Source organism: Phascolarctos cinereus, unplaced genomic scaffold (genome assembly GCF_003287225.1).
Source record: "Phascolarctos cinereus isolate Bilbo 61053 unplaced genomic scaffold, phaCin_HiC Scaffold_7;HRSCAF=346, whole genome shotgun sequence".
NCBI lineage: Eukaryota > Metazoa > Chordata > Mammalia > Diprotodontia > Phascolarctidae > Phascolarctos > Phascolarctos cinereus.
This window is the reverse complement of record NW_027556180.1, coordinates 61,664,068-61,680,728: the sequence shown is the minus strand read 5'-3', so window position 1 is coordinate 61,680,728 and position 16,661 is coordinate 61,664,068. Positions and strand designations below refer to the sequence as shown.

General features: G+C 40.3%; 1 protein-coding gene across 1 annotated transcript; it reads left to right on the top strand.

Moving 5' to 3' along the window:
- Positions 1–5,862: 5,862 nt before the first annotated feature.
- Positions 5,863–16,350, top strand: MRPL44 (mitochondrial ribosomal protein L44). The gene is made up of 4 exons (XM_021002886.1): positions 5,863–6,084; positions 10,392–10,860; positions 13,350–13,528; positions 15,263–16,350. The coding sequence occupies exons 1-4, from the start codon at positions 5,903–5,905 to the stop codon at positions 15,429–15,431; spliced, it is 999 nt and encodes a 332-aa protein (XP_020858545.1). The 5' UTR covers positions 5,863–5,902; the 3' UTR covers positions 15,432–16,350.
- Positions 16,351–16,661: the final 311 nt, after the last annotated feature.

Sequence of the window (16,661 nt, the reverse complement as noted above, 5' to 3'; positions counted from 1 at the left end):
TCCCTTCCTCCCTCAAAGTGGTCCTAGCTCTTCTCTGATCTTCTAATTTCCACCAGCAGAACGTAACAAACCCTATTGTTCGTTGCCTTGCACTCACATTCTGGCACAAGTTTCCTCCTTCCATTGTCTTGATCCTAAATGTAGCCAGCCGAATCACAAACATTGTCTTCTCCCTTTGAGTTCCTACAACAACTGTCAGCATTCCACCCTGTCAGTGTTCAATGACTGCTATTTCAAATGTCTTTCTCTCACCTCACACCAACGCTAGCCCAAACTCAACAGATGACATCATCTCCTCTTTTACTAAGAAAAGTAAGGCCATCTGAACTGGATTCCTTCATAACCACGATACAGTGGAAAGAGCACAAAACTTGGAGTTACATGTTGTGAGTTCAAATCTTGATGCTGATTCTTTTCACCTCTGTAACTCTGGGCACGTCATTTAAACTCTTTGGCCCTCCAATCCCTCATTCCTAAATATGAACTAAGGTCCCCTTCTAGGTCTATTATCTTTCTTTTTTAATCAAAACCCATCTTCATCATCACCCATCCTCTCTTCCTTTGCTCTAATTACTGAGAAATCAATGGTCTTCTTTTATTTGCACCTTCAATTCCATCTCCTCCTGTGGGAGTCTATTGATCTCTCTTTCTACAATCTTCAGTCTCTACTAAGTTTTTCCTACTGCCTATAAATAGGCTCAGATCACACCAATCCTGAAGATCACAGGATCTTAGCTTTAGAGCTAGAAGGGACCTTAGAAGCCAAGACATCGAGCCATGAATTATACAAACAAGAAAATGGAAGCACAGAGAGAACTTGCCCAAGCTGATGAAAATGCTGAGCGTTGGAGATTCTCTATTTTCAGAGCCAGTTTTCTTTCCACCATACTCTAAGGCTTCCTTAAAAAACAAACACTTTCACTTCACCATAAATTCTTTTCCTGGAAATCATTTCTGATTTCTACTATCAAATTCCTGGAAATAATAGTCAAATCACTCACTTCTGAAACCTTAATACTCTCACTTATGATCCCATTCCTCCAATGGAGCTGACCATCAGTTTCTTAACTGCTAGGCCTTATGGCTTTTTTATTCCTGATTTTACTTTACCCCTCTGCAGCTATTCCTGGATTTCCTCCTACCTGCCTGTCTATTCAGCCTACTTTGCTGGATCATTATCCATATCCCACCCCTTAAATACAGGCATCCCCCAAGACTCTACCCTAGATCCTCTATCATTCTTTTTCTCCTTGAAAACATCCATTCCCAAGGGTTCAGTTATTATCTAAAGAGGACTGCCAAATCATGTATTCCAGCCCTAATGTCTCTCCTGAATATTAGTCCTTCATCTCTAACTGCTTCAGTCATCTCCACTCATAATGTCCTGTTAGCATCTCAAAGTCATGTGAACCCTGAACTCCATGAACCCCACAAACGACAATTTGAAACAATCTGCTCTAAGAGACAAATGAAACTGGGGTACATGAGTCCACGGTTTAATTTCTCAAAGTGGCTTGACGTGCAATACGTGGGAGTTCAGTCCAAAACTGGGCTCCCCAGTTCGGTTTGGGATTTGAGGTATAGCATTATGCGCCCTTCGAAAAGTAGGTGTTCCCAAGGGTGTGTCAATCAACTGTGATTGGTCGACATACTAGGAGATGGGTGGGTTCCTTAGATCACTCAGTCCACAGGGGCTGATATTGACCTCCATCAAAGGAAATGCCACCCCTAGTCTTGGAAGTCTGTCTCCACTCAAACCTGAGTAGGACAAAATCTATTCTGGCCTGGGTTCCAGTTTGACCAAGATAAGAAGATTCAATGCATTCTCATTATCAGAGTTGTCCTTCGGAACAACTTTGGACAGAAGGCTGGCAGGGTGGAGCTCTGAGTCTCCAAAACACAGATTACCAAGAAAAATCATTTTTAACAGTCAGAATGTCCAAAATTAAAATCCTTTTCCCCCCTAAAATTTCCTTTCTCAAAGAAACTTCCCTATTTCCATGGAAAACACTGTCATCTGCCTAGTGACTCAGATTCATGCATTTTCAGTCACCCTCGACTCTTCCCTCTCTCTTCCCCATTCCCATCCAATCATTTGCCAATTCTTGTGAATTCTACTTCCACAACTTCTGGCAACCACCCTATCTCAATCCCTCCTTCTCTTTCACCTGGATTTGTAAAAAACACTTAATTCATCTCCCTACTTCCAATCTCTCCCTTTTCCAATCTAATTTTCCGCACAGCTACCCAAATACTTTTCGTAAGGCACATACCACCTCTCAGCTCAAAAACTTTCAGGGGCTCCCTAGTGCTCCTCAGCTTGGATTAGCTAGTGGAACAGCAAAATGAATGCTGTCTCTGAAGTCTGAGAGCTACCATTTGAAACCCAGCTTATTGACTTCTCCTTGCTCATCCAGGACAAGCCACTTCAGCCGAGTTTGTGTCTATAAAATAAAAGGACTGGATTCAATGACTTCTGGCCCTTTTGGTTCCAAATCAATGATTCTTCACAGTCTCTCTTTTCCAGCCAAATTAGACCTGACTTTTCAGGGCCAAACATGAGGTGGCTGTTTCTGAATGTCACAATTCATCTCTTGCTTCACTAGCGTCTCACAAGCCCAGTCTTCATACTTGGAACACTCTGTCCTCTCATCTGTCTGTGTCACAATCCATATTTCCTTTCTTCAAGCTTCCTTCATGGGCTTTGGACTGTGTAGTAGGTACTTGTTAAATTATTTTGTGTTTATAGGTAACTAGGTGGCACAGTAAACAGAGTGAAGGACCTAGAGCCAGGAAGGCCCCAGATACTTGGGGGGAGAGGGGACGGTGTATAACCCCGGCCAAGTCATTTAACTTCTCCCAGCCTCAGTGTCCTCATCTGTAAACTGGATGTGATAACAACACCTACATCACAGGGTTGTTGTAATGATCATATGAAATAAAATGTCAAGCATTCTGCAAAGCTTAAAGAGCTATTAGTGCTAGCCATCATTATTATTATTCTTATGTAAGTTTCTTTAGGACAGAAGTGGTTTTGCTTTTTTATCTTTGTATCTCCAGAACCTGGCACATAAAAGATGCTTAATAAATGTTCAGACAAATTAAATTTCTACTCAGATCTCTGTGGATTTTCAAAAAGACACAGCCAATAAAGGTTACTAATATTTAATATCTTTCCAAGCCAAAACATGATTTGTTAGCTCACATATTCTACTTATCCATATGTATTTCCTCAAAAAGATTTTTAAAGTTTGTGTTTGATGGAATGAAATGGTCCTCCTAGCAAATTTCAGGAGTTGCTGTGATGTTGGTTGGCCCTGAGGATAGGACAAAGGTTGCCAAGGAAGGTTCCCAGGAGTCTTCTTTCCAACACACAGCACCGGCTATAGAAGCAGTTGATCATATGAGTTACTATGCTGTCACCAAGGGTGACTTCAGCTCTTTAAAGGGAGAAACAGAACTTGTTCGCAGCTTGCCTGCTAATGTGGTGGCTGTTTGAATGCCCTGAAGTCATGACAGGATTCAAACATTGGCAATCAAAAGATTTTTTTCTTCATTTGTCTCCATGTATACCCCCAATAATGAAATTAATAACAATGACAATTAAAGAAGAGTAACTAATTCAAACAAGTGGAAAGCTGGAAAGGCAGCATGGTACAGTGGATTGGACAGTGGAATTGTAAGCAGGAAGACCTGAGTTCAAATCCTGCTTCAGAGTCTAATTAGTGGAGTAAGTCACTTAACTGCTTTGTGCCTTAGTTCTCACATCGGTAAAATTAGGTGGTGGGCTATCTGGCTTTTAAGGTCCTTTCTAGCACTAAATCTATGATACTAGGAAAACCCCGCATCAAAAATAGGGAAGTTAGGAAACAAACAACAAGCATTTATTTAGCACCTAGTATGTGCCAGGAAGCAGGGTAGATTTTGTCAAAATATATTTCTACATGTAGGTTTAATTCGAGATCCCTATTAGCTCCCGGGGATTTAGTTACCATCTCTATGCTGATGATTCCCAGATCTACCTTTCCTGCCCCCAGTCTCTCTCCTGACCTCCAATGGTGCATCTCCAGCTGCCTTTCAGACATTTAGAATGGGATGTCCAGCAGACATTTATCCAAAACCAAATTCATTATCTTTCCCTCTCCCCACTTCTCTACTACTGTGGAGGGCAACACTATCCTCCCAATTACTTAGGCTCACACCCCAGGAGTTATCCTGGACTCCTCACTATCTCTTACTCCCCCACCTCTGCCTACCCCCATCACTAAGTTGTTGCCAAGGCACTTCACCTTTCCAATATCTCTCAAATATAACCCTCTTCTCTCCTTCGACCAAGTCACCACTCTCATGCAGGCTCTCATCATTTCATCCTTGGTTAAAGTCCCAACTAGAATCCTACCTTCTACAGGAAGCCTTCCCTAATCTCTTTAAATTCCAGTGCTTTCCTCTTTTAATTATTTCCTTTTGATCCTGTATGTAGCTTTCCTTGAATATATTTGTTTGCACATTGTCTCCCCATTAGATTGTAAGCTCCTTTAGGGCAGGGGAACCTGAGTTCAAATCCAGCCTCAGCTGTGTGACCCTGAGCAACCTGATTTCATCCATAACAAACAAAAACAAAACCAAAACCCTGTTGTCTTTTGACTGTCTTTTGTTTCTTTTTGTATCCCTGGTACTTAGAACAGTGCCTACACTTAATAGGCACTTAATAAATGTTTATTGATTAATATTGATTGATTGACTTGCCAGTGGAGATGTCCAAAGGGCAGTTGGTGATGGAAGAATATAGCTCAGAACAAAGATGTGAATATGTAGATCTGGAATTATTTGCATGAAAGTATAATTGGACCTATGGGAGTTGATGAGATCTCTTTGGAAAAGTATATGGGGAGGAGAGGCCAGGATGGAGCCTTGGAGTGATCCATACATATCAGACAAGACAAGAATGATGATCCTGAAAAGAAAACTTACAGAGTGGTCAGACAGGTGGGAGAATAACTATGAGACCAATGTCAGGAAAACCCTGAGAGAAGAGTGGTCAGCAGTCCATTGAGATAAGCAGCCCATTTATAAGCAGCTAGGTGGTGAACTGGGTAGAGCATTTTGTTCAAATGTGCCCTCAGACACTTGAGAGCTATGTGATCCTGGGCAAGTCATTCAATCTGACTGCCTTAGTTTCCTCATCTGTAAAAAGGTGATAATAATAGCCTTTATTTCCCAGGGTTGTCATTGAGGATAAAATGAGGCATCTGTAAAGTGCTTCGCAGATCTTACAGCACTCTATCAATGATAGTTGTTATTTCAGATCTGTATTTTAGGGTCAGTTTAAATAATTTTTAACCAGCTGAACAAAAGTTGCTTGGTAATGGACATGTTTAAGTGATCCTAAGCGAGCTGAGAAGTGCTCTGTCCAGAAGCAGTAGAAGCGCTTCTGCACTTTAAGTGGGGACACAGTGCTTTACCATAGGACAGTGGGCAGTTCCTGCACCCGGATTGGTCATCTGTGCTGCTCTAGCCCTGGGACAGGAGCCGCCCAGACCCCGCCGCTTCTGAAGCATCACGCGAAATAGCCAGCAGAGGGAGGAAAGAAGGGAGAGGCCGAGAAGCAAAGTCAGGCCCCGCCCACCAGAGGCTGCCCCGCCTTCTCTGTGCCCCCAAGGAGTGAGGCTTGCAGACTTAGCTCCGCCCCTGGATCTTTGCCCGCCCCTGCCCCCTCCCTTCGCGAGTTTGGCCCCACCTCCAAGACCCTGCTCCCCGCCCCGCCCCCAGGAGCTTGGCCTCACCTCCCGTCTCTTTGAGGAGGCTCCGCCCCCCGCTCAGGAAGCAGGGAATGGTGTCACCGTAACACCGTCCCGACCCACTTCCTTCCTTCCTTCCCTCCTTCCGCCCGCGCTGGTGCACCATGGCATCTGGACTGGTGCGGCTGCTTGTCCGGGGGCCCCGCGGCCTCCTGCGAGCCTCAGCCACCCCGGAGCGCGTCCAGCCTAGCCGGGGCATCAAGGGCGGGATGCGCGCCGCGCTCCGCTTCCGGAAGGAGGTAGAGCGGCTGCGGCAGCTTAGGTGTCCTCCGCCTCCCGTGCGCCGGTAGGTTCGGGGCCCGGGTAGTGTGACCGAGCGTGTGTCCGTGCGCATGCGCGGGGTGGGGAGTTAGGTGCTATTATGATCCCCATTTTATAATTAAGGAAACTGAGGCAGGCAGAGGTTAAGTGACTTTCCCAGGGTCTCATAGCTAGTAAGGGTCTGAGAATGTATTTGAATTCACGTCGTCCTGACTCAGGGAGTCAGGTCCTGGAACTAGTGTCACACAGCTGGTTAATGTTTGACATTCATTAGATTGGAGCTCCTTGAGGGCAGGAGCTGGCTTTGCCTCTTTTTGTATTTCCATCAGTTGGTACAGTGCCTGGCACATAATTGGTGCTTAATAAATATTTACTGATTGAGCTAGTATTGGAGTCCAGGTCCTCTGACTCCAGAACCCATGTTTATTCCAGCGGATCACTCTCTAATCCGATTATAATTTATTAAAACTGAAACAAGGTAAAATGTTGACTAAAAAGCATATTCTTCCCTACCGAAGGCTAAAAACAGTATCTCTTTTTTTTTTGCCAAATAGGCATTAGCAGTAAAAATCCTGTGATCTATGAGGTCAGTCAGTCAACAAGCATTTATTAAGCACTTTTTTTTTTTGGTGAGGCAGTTGGGGTTAAGTGACTTGCCTAGAGTCACACAGTTAGTGAGTGTTAGATGTCTGAGGCCAGATTTGAACTCAGGTTCTCCTGCCTCCAGAGTCAGTGCTCTAACCACTGCAACACCTATCTTCCCCCATATTAAGCACTTTTTAGACACTAGCTCTGTGATCCTGGATAAGTCACTTAGCCAATCAGTGTTTGCCTCAGTTTCTTCAGCTGTAAAATGAGATTAGTAATACAGCACCTATCTGGCAGGGTTGTTGTGAAGTTCAAATGATATAATTGTAAAAAGTATCTTGGATGGTGCCTGGCATACAGTAGGTACAGATCCTTTCCCTTTTATGTGCCACGCTCCATTTTAAGTGCCGGGGTTGCAAAGTCAGGCAAAAACTCAGTCCCTTCCCTCAAGCAGCTCATAGACAAATGGGTTCAACGTTAGATCCATAAGTACCTAGAAGATAAATCTGGTGTAATTGGGAGGTGATTTCATAGGGAAATCACTAGTAGTTGGGTGAAAGTGTACCTCTGCAGGTGGGATTTGAGATGAGTCTTTGGGGAAGGTGAGAATGGAGAACATTCCAGGCATGGGGGTACAGAGGCATGAGTGTCACATGTGGATGGAATATCATGTCATGGAATATCATGACATGTTTGAGGAGTAGTGAGTAGCCAGTGTAGATAGATAAAACAGTGAGGTGGAGGGGAGTAAGTTGTAAGACCAGAAAGGTAGGAAAGGGCTAGACTATGAAGGACTTTAAATACTAAACAGAATTTTATATTTGATTCTGGAGGTACTAGGGAGCTGGGGAAGGGGTGTGGGGAGCAGAGCAATTAGAATGACATTCATTTTTCAACCCTGATATTCCTTGTTTCTGAGTACTCTGAGTGATTGGACCTGGCTAAAGTCACTGGGACATACTATTCTCTTTCCATTTCTCTAGCTGTCACCTCCATAATTTGTGCTTTCCAGGCCTGGGAATCCCTCTCTAGGATCCCTGAGGGGTAGGTAATGTGACTTGTTTGGGGAAGATCCTAGAAATCTAGGAAAGACTTTATGTCATTTGGTCCAACCCTCTCATTTAATAGGTAAAGATAGCTGACCCAGAGGGGTTACATGATGTGACCGTCACCATGCCAGATGAGCCAGAAAAAGACATTGCAGAGGGGGGGAAATGGTGTACTTTGAAAACTCCATGGATTGGAGGAGATAAAGATTCTTGGTAAAATCTAGAGCTTCTAAATTAAGACACTTTTACCACGAGGAGTTACCAGGTTAGAGCTCCTTTTCAAAAAATTAATCTAGCTGTTTAAATTTCAAAAAATTACAACCATTATTAAGTCTTGATTTATTTGTTTTGAAAATCTGTACCTAGAAGTAGGGATAGCCGTTTTTTGTAGTTGGAGAAGGAATGACATTTCTTTTTTTTATTATTAATTTATTATTAGTTTTCAACAATCACTTCCATAAGCTTTTGAGTTTTAAATTTTTCTCCACCTCCCTCCCCAAGACAGCATGGCAATCCGATATAGGCTTTACCTATACTTTCCTGTTAAACATATTTTCACATTAGTAATGTTGTAAGGAAGAATTTGAACCAATAGGAGGAACCACAAGAAGGAAGAAACAAAACAAAACTGAAGGGAGAAAAAGCAAATAGTCTGCTTCAATCTGCATTCAAACTCCATAGTTCTTTCTCTGGATGTGGATAGCATTTTCCATCATAGACTTTTGGAGATGTCTTAGATCCTTGCAATCCTGAGAAGAGCTAAATCTATCAAAATTAGTCATTGCACAGTGTGGCTGCTGCTGGGTACAACATTCAGGTCCTGCTCACTTTGCCCAGCATCAGTTCATGTTAGGCTTTCCAGGTTTTTCTGAAGTCGGCCTGCTCATCTTTTTTTTTTTTCAATTTTTTTATTAATTTATTTTAATTTCCATCAACAATCACTTCCATAAGCTTTTGAGTTTTAAATTTTTCTCCCCCTACCTCCTTCCCCAAGATGGTGTGCAGTCTAATATAGGCTATATATATACATTCCTATCAAACATATTTTTACAAAAAGTTAGTGATGTTGTAAGTAAGAATTAGAACTAATAGGAGGAACCACCAGAAAGAGGAAACAAAACACAACAGAAGAAAAAAATAGCAAATAGTATGCTTTGATCTGCATTCAAACTCCATAGTTCTTTCTTTGGATGTGGATAGCATTTTCCATCATGAGGCTTTTGGAGATGTCTTTAGATCCTTGTATTGTTGACAGGGGTTAAGCCTGTCAAAGTCAGTCATCACTCAGTGTGGCTGTTACTGTGTACAACATTCTCCTGGTTCTGCTCACTTCACTCAGCATCAAACCATACAAGTCTTTCCAGGTTTATCTGAAGTCTGCCTGTTCATCATTTCTTATAGCACAATAGTATTCCATTACATTCATATATCACATTCATAATTATGATTACTATCTGTGTCTTTCTCTCCATCCTTTCCCCCCCTGTTTATGCTTTTCTTTTTCCTTTCTCCTTTTCCCTCCTCACTGTTTTGCTTTTGACCACTGTCTCCCTCAGGCCCACCTCCTTTTTCTTTCCACTTTTCCCTCCTACTGCCTATGTCTAACTGATTATGTTGTTCCCTTCTTGAGCCAAATCTGATGAGAGTAAGGTTCAAACAATGCTCATCTCCCTCCTTTCCCTCTGCTTGTGATAGGTTTTTGTACCTTTTCCTGTGATGTGATTTACCCATGTCTGCCTCCTCCTTTCCTTTTCTCTCAGTACATTTTCTTAGATCAGATTAATTCACTTACTGGGATCCATTTAACCCACTTGGTTAGATTTTTTCATCATTATATCAAAGTCAATTTATACCCACCTCCTTTATTTATACCCCTTTAACATGGTGTAATAACAATACAGTTCTCAAGAGTTACAAGTGTCATCTTCCCTTGTAGGGATGTAAACAGTTTGCCCTTATTAATAACATGTTTCTTTCTGTCCTGTTTACCTTTTTATGTCTCTCTTGTGTCTTGTACCTGAAGATCAAATTTTCTGTTGAGCTCTGGTCTTTTTATCAGGAAGGTTTGGAAGTCCCCTATTTCATTGAATACCCATCTTCACCCCTGAAAGATTATGCTCATTTTTGCTGGGTAGTTGATCCTTGGTTGTAATCCAAGCTCCTTTGCCTTACAGAATGTCACATTCCACACCCCACGGTCTTTTAAGGTAGAAGGTGCAAGGTCCTGTGTAATCCTGACTGTGGTTCCATGATATTTAAATTGTTTCTTTCTGTCTGCTTGCAGTCTTTTCTCTTTGACCTGGTAATTTTGAATTTGGCTACTATATTCCTTGGTGTTTTCAATTTGGGAACTCTTTCAGGAGGTGATCAGTGGATTCTTTCTATGGCTATTTTACCATGTTCATCATTTCTTATAGCACAATAGTAAGGAATGACATTTCTTTCTTTTGCTAGGCAATGGGGTTAAGTGACTTACCCAGGGTCACACAGCTAGTAAGTGTTATGTGTCTGAGGCTGGACTTGCACTCAGGTTCTCCTTACTCCAGGGCCAGTGCTCTATCCACTTTGCCACCTAGCTGCCCCCAGGATAGGAATGACATTTCTTAAAAGGGAAATTATTCTTTCAAGATAAAATTTATAGTTTTGCATTTTCAGTGTTTAATCTCTTGTTCTCTTTTTTTTTTCCCATTTTCAGTTCAGAGAAGCCCAACTGGGACTATCATGCAGAAATCCAGGCATTTTGTCACCGACTGCATGAAGACTTTTCTTTAGAGCTTCTCAAAACTGCTTTTGTTAACAGATGTTACATTGAAAGTGAGGAATCCAGACGACAGAAACTGGGAGTAGACAAAGAAGCTGTGGCTCTCAACCTTAAAGATAATCGGGAACTTTCAGAACAAGGGAGAACTTTTTCACAGACATGTCTCACACAGCTCCTTGGAGATGCATTTCCAAGCCTGCCCTCAGAAGGTGTACAAGCAATTGTGGATTTTCTTACCAGTGAGGACATTGTGTGTCATGTAGCAAGAAACTTGGCTGTGGAGCAGTTAACACTAAGTGCAGAATTTCCAGTCCCCCAGACAGTCCTCCAGCAGACTTTCTTTGCAGTAATAGGTGCGTTGCTGCAAAGCAGTGGGCCACTGAAGACATCAGTTTTCATCAGGGTATGTAATTATTTATTACTCATGCTTTTGAGGTGGAGTTTATTTAAACAGCTACACTTTGCACTCATGCAGTCTTTATTTCTGATACTTGGTTATTTGTGAAGATACCTGGATAATTTAAAAACACAGTTCCCAAAACTAGGTAAAAACAGCAAGAAAAATCAAGAGTGATGGAATAGTTTTGTACTTTTCTTTTTTTGTTTTTGTTTCTGTTAAAATGTTGGACAGAATTATGAGCGGTTCTATCACTAACTCTCTTTAGAACCATCTGCCCAAGTATGCACAAGTTCTCATTCAGTTTGATAAGTATTTATTAGGTGCCTGCCATGTGCAAGAAGTTGTGGTGGTGGAGATTCGTTTTAGTCGTTTCCAACCCTTCATGACCCCATTGGGGTTTTTTGGCAGAGATACTGGAAGGGTTTGCTATTTCCTTCTCCAGCTCATTTTACAGATGAGGAAACTAAGGCAAACAGGATTAAGTGACTTGCTTAGGGTCACACAACAAGGAAGTATCTGAGGCCAGATGGGAACTCAGGAAGATGAGTCTTCCTGATTCCAGGCCCAGCTTTCTATCTGCTGCAGCACCACGTAGATAACCTCCCTCCCCGCCTCCCCCCCCAAATTGTACATTATACTCAATATCAGTATATGAAGATTACTGACTTCTTATCATTGACCCACTAATTGAAGTGATATTTGATTTTTAAAAAGCTCAACACAACTCCAGTTGGCTTCATAGAATCTTTGGAGATATGCTGTAATGGAATTTGAGTGTTAGCTCAGTGTTGCTAAAATGTGGGTACATTTTATTTAGATAATAATAAATTATTACAAATATTTCCACATAATAACAACTGGCATTTACATAGCAGATGACCCCCTGATGTGTCTGTCTAGCTCTGGCATCTCCTGAGCTCCAGGACCTGCCTTTTCAATAGTTCAAATAGGATGGTCCATGGGTACCTCAAAACATGTCTAAAATGGAACTCATTCTCCATTCTCCTAAACCCTCTTTTGCACTTCCCTGTGTCTGTCAAGGGCATCACCAGACTTCCAGTCATGTAAGTTCACAACCTTGGTGTCTCACTCCACTCCCTAATTTCCTATCACTGCACATATTTATGTATTTGTTAAGTCTTGTTGATTCTCCATCCACATCTCCCACAGTCGTGTGCCTCCCTCCCCTCACACAGTCATCCCCTAGTTCAGGCCCTCACCATTTCTCCCCTGGGCCAGTGCAGGACTCTCATAATTGGTCTCCCTACTTCAGGTCTCTCACTGCATCTAGCACAAAGCTTGGTACACAGTAGACAGGCACTTAATAAACGCTTGTTGATTGAGCCAAATTTTGCAGAGCACTTTGTTATTTTATGGTATTTGAACCTTGCAAGAACCCTGGGAGGTTGTAGGTATTAAAAATCCTTTTTACACCCATTTTAGAGATGAAGAAACTGAGGCTTTAGGGCAGTTTGACCATCTAACAATGTTAGCTTAAATCTAGATTTTTTTTGGTCCAGTTCAAACACTTTCTTCACTACACTTCTGTGGTCTCATCTGGACTACCATCTTCTTGTCATATATAAGTATATTTATTTAAACAGTATGTCTAATTGAATAAATTGCTTTAACTATTAGGTCAGTGTTTTTCACAGTGTTTTTGCTGGTTACTCTAGAGTTCGTGGGTGTTAGTATGTTCCATTTTCATTTGAACAGATACTAAAAGAATGAACATTGGCATTTTTCTTGGATTATTCATTCTTGATTCTCATCTTTGTGAAGCTTCAAAATATGGTTATTTAGCATATCCATCATAAGGTGATTATTTTTTGAGTTAGCTACTTTGACCACCCTTAAAAAGTAAATAAAAGCTTGTGAAATTCCCTTTTGCAAATAAATACTTCATATATAAAGAAAATAATTGGATAATTAACAAATCTGGGACTACCTAAAACATATTTGCCACACATCAGTAGAGGTTATTAACTTGTAGCCTCAGGAATATTTTCACATTTTTCTGTAATACAGGTCAGATCTGAATGAGGGACAGTACAGGTCGGACTTGATGGCTGTAGAAATCTGGGTTTGAGGCTGGCCTTTGGTGCTTCTTGTATGACACAGGAGTCACTCAACCTATTTGGGCCTCAACTTTCTCATTTGTAAAGTGGGGACACCTACCTCACAGTATAGTTATAATAATCAAACGAAGATAATGTATGCAAAGAATTTTAATTTTTAAAGTGCTACGTAAATGATGTTAGTAAATTGAACTCAGACTATTCACATTTTTCATTGCACTGAAGTTTCATAAGGAATATGGCTTGAAATAGGCAATCATTTGGAAATTGGAATTCCTTTTGTTCTATGGGAACTTTATTTTTAGAGAAGTATGATCGGGATCATGCAGGAAGAACTACATGATAGCATCATTAGAATTGTGGATGGCTTTCATTCCCTTTACCTAATATCTGTAATGTTATCTTTATCTGCAGGACTTCTTAATTACACAGATGACTGGAAAAGAACTTTTTGAGATGTGGAAGGTTGTAAATCCCATGGGACTACTAGTGGATGAGTTGACGAAGAGGAATATTTCTGCTCCTGAACCCAGAATTACCAGGCAGTCTGGAAGCAGCACAGTGTTGCCACTGTATTTTGTTGGTTTATACTGGTTAGTAAATTTTGCGTTTTTATTTTATGGTATTTTTGTTTGTAAATTTTAACAAAATTATATTGAAATATAATGTACTTATTGCAGAGAAAGATGGCTTCTCAGATCCTACTTTGCTGGAGATGTCACTGAGTAATCTGCATGACACCTGTCTTGAGAAACGACCTGTTATTTTGTTGATAGCTTCTGTTAGTTTTACTCCAATGCTGAGTTTTGTAAGCTATTTGATGACCTCAAAGATTCTCCATAAAATTTCAAGGTCTGAGATACATTTGCTGTATTAATTGACCCCGCCCTACTCTTGGCACTTAGCTGTTGTAACCAAGAGGGACCTGGTTGCCAACATCCAGTTGGCTTTTAGTAGGGGAGGCTCTGTTCAGCTATAGAAAGAACTACTGTCTGCATTCAGTTCAAAGTTGGGAAGTTTTTAGTTTGTTTTTTACTTTAAAAATCAACTTGTACACTGATAAATGAGAATGTTCACAATTTTTTCAAAAGGCATAATACCTCTTTTTTAAAACTTTATATACATTGTTAATCTACTGAGGTCTCACTCTGATTCTCAGTTATGATACGGAAATTTCCATGCACGTTCTCCAAGACTGTTGACCAACAGCGAGCTCTTTTGGGTCCTGCCAAGCCGTAAAGGCTTTAGTTGTGGCCTGACGGTGTACTGTGCTTGTAGTCCAGGGATTAGCTTAGCTAAGTTGCAAGAGGCTTATCGTGCTTTTTGCCTATGGCAATTGTAGAAAATCCTTTACCAAGTCATAGAGGGTTGTGATCTGCGCCCATGGAGATGGCACCTGCCTATATAAATGAAATCACGGATTCTTGAAATGTATGTGTTTAACACATTCTTACCCTGCTCTAGTTCCCTTGCTCCTTCATATACCGTTGTTTCAGTTTGGTTTACATTTTAATGTCCCTTAATCTTAATCTCAGCACAAGGTAAGGCAGTGTTGCTAAATCAGTACAGTTGTTTGATATTTAGAAAGCAAGTTTTGTAGCAATTCTTTATCTGTAATAGACCTTCACAGGGACCAGCTTGAAAGCCTAGTCCAGTGAGTGATTTGTTAATGATGTTGAAATCTTAGTAAAGGTCTTCTTATAATGAAGATGATGCAGAATCCATTAAAATCCAAAAGTGTTGTTGTTAAATTGTTTTAGTTGTGACCAACTCTTTGTGACCCTATTTGGGGTTTTCTTGGCAAAGATGCCAAGTGGTTGGCCATTTCCTTCTTAACCTCATTCTACAGAAGAGGAACTGAGGCAAACAAGGTTAAGTGATTTGCCCAGGGTCACACAGGTCGTAAGTGTCTGAGACAGGATTTGAACTCAGGAGGATGAGTTTTCCTTACTCCAGGCCTGGCACTCTATCTATTGTAACACCTAGGTGGCCAAAATCTAAAAATATCTGTATTTTAAAAAATCAGTGTCACCTGTAATGCAGGTTTGCTTTACCTTTTTTTTTTTTTTTGTCATAGACCCCCATAGACAGTTTGGTAAAAAGCCTATGGACTCCTCAGAATAATGTTTTTAAATACATAGATTACAGAGAAAACCAATCAATTGTATTGAAATAGTTACCAAAATATTAAAACAAGCTCATGGACCCTTAGTTAAGATCCCTAGTTCTAATGAATGTTGTCTCCAGATGGCATTCAGAAGGCCTGTCTGATGCCTGCATATAGTAAGATTGAATATTGATATTTAATGGTTGTTTTTTCTTTCCAGTGAAAAGAAACTGATTGCAGAAGGACCTGGTGAAACAGTACTGGTTGCAGAAGAAGAAGCTGCTCGGGTAGCCCTAAGGAAACTTTATGGATTGGCTGAGAATAGACGGCCTTGGGACTATTCCAAACCCAATGAAAAATTAGCGGAAAAAGTTATTGCCTCGAATTAATTGGCCAAAAGCATGTTAGCACTTGAATTCACCAAAGGAGCAGAAAAATGAGACGCAAACTTCAAAGTGACTTGGAAAATATGACAGTTTCCAGATTGCTCAGAGACATCTTCCTGTGTCAGGGGCTTGTCACATTACAAGAGTCAGTTACTGTTCAAAAATGGTTACTGTGAAATCCTTTCAAGTTTGATAAGTCTTATTTGTTGGCCTCTTTAGAAGAAATTGCTCTTAAAGTTCTGGATTTATCACTGTGTGATCTGTAGAATGGTATGCTTTTTCATTTAATTATTTATTCCCTTCTAGCTTTGAAGTGTTATGGCCTAAAGAAATGTTTTTTAGTTCAAGTCCCAATAATACCAATTTAAAAAAATTTTTTGAATACAACTAATCTTTATTTTCCAAAATGTTACTTGCCAATTTAATTTAAAGCATATTGTTAACAGGTCAACTGATTAGGCCTACTTAATAAAACAAAACACTATGGTATAACTTTTGACATCACTGGAAAAGCAAAAGCCAAATTGTGACAATTATACAGTAAGGGTGAATGGCTTAAAATTTTGTGGGCTAATAAGGCAGTAAACTAGAATTCTGAAGTAGTAAATAAAGGAGAATGTTCAAGGCTATTTTTCAAAATCACCCTAAGAATATAAACTTTAAGACCACTTTGAAGATTGTAAATAATTGTTAACGCAATGAATTTAGAATTCAGATAATGTATTCTTATAAATACAAACATTTTTGTTTCTGTAATTTCTAGAGGAGAAAGCTTTCCCTTCAGTATCGTCATTTTAGAGTAGTTTTATCAGAAATGTTGATCTTGCTATTTGGGAAAAAACCATTTGCATATATGTCCTTACTTTGAAATAAAGTGGTTTATAAACTTTTTAATTAAAATTCTCAAAAGTCCTTTGTAAAACAGTTTGCAATTTTTTTTTATTTTTTAAATAGTATTTTCTCTTTTCTTTAACTATATGTAAACACAATTCATTGTTACAAGATTTTGAATTCCAGATTTTCTTCCCTCTCTCCCCTCCCCTCTTCCTAAAATGGTAAGCAATTTGATATAGATGATATATGTGCAATCATGTAAAATATATTTCCATATTAGTCACAGTTGTAAAAGAAGAAATAGAGCAAGGAAGGAAAACAGACATAAAAAAAGTGTGCTTCAATCTGCATTTAGAGTCCATCAGGTCTTTATCTGATGTGGATAGCATCAATTTTTTT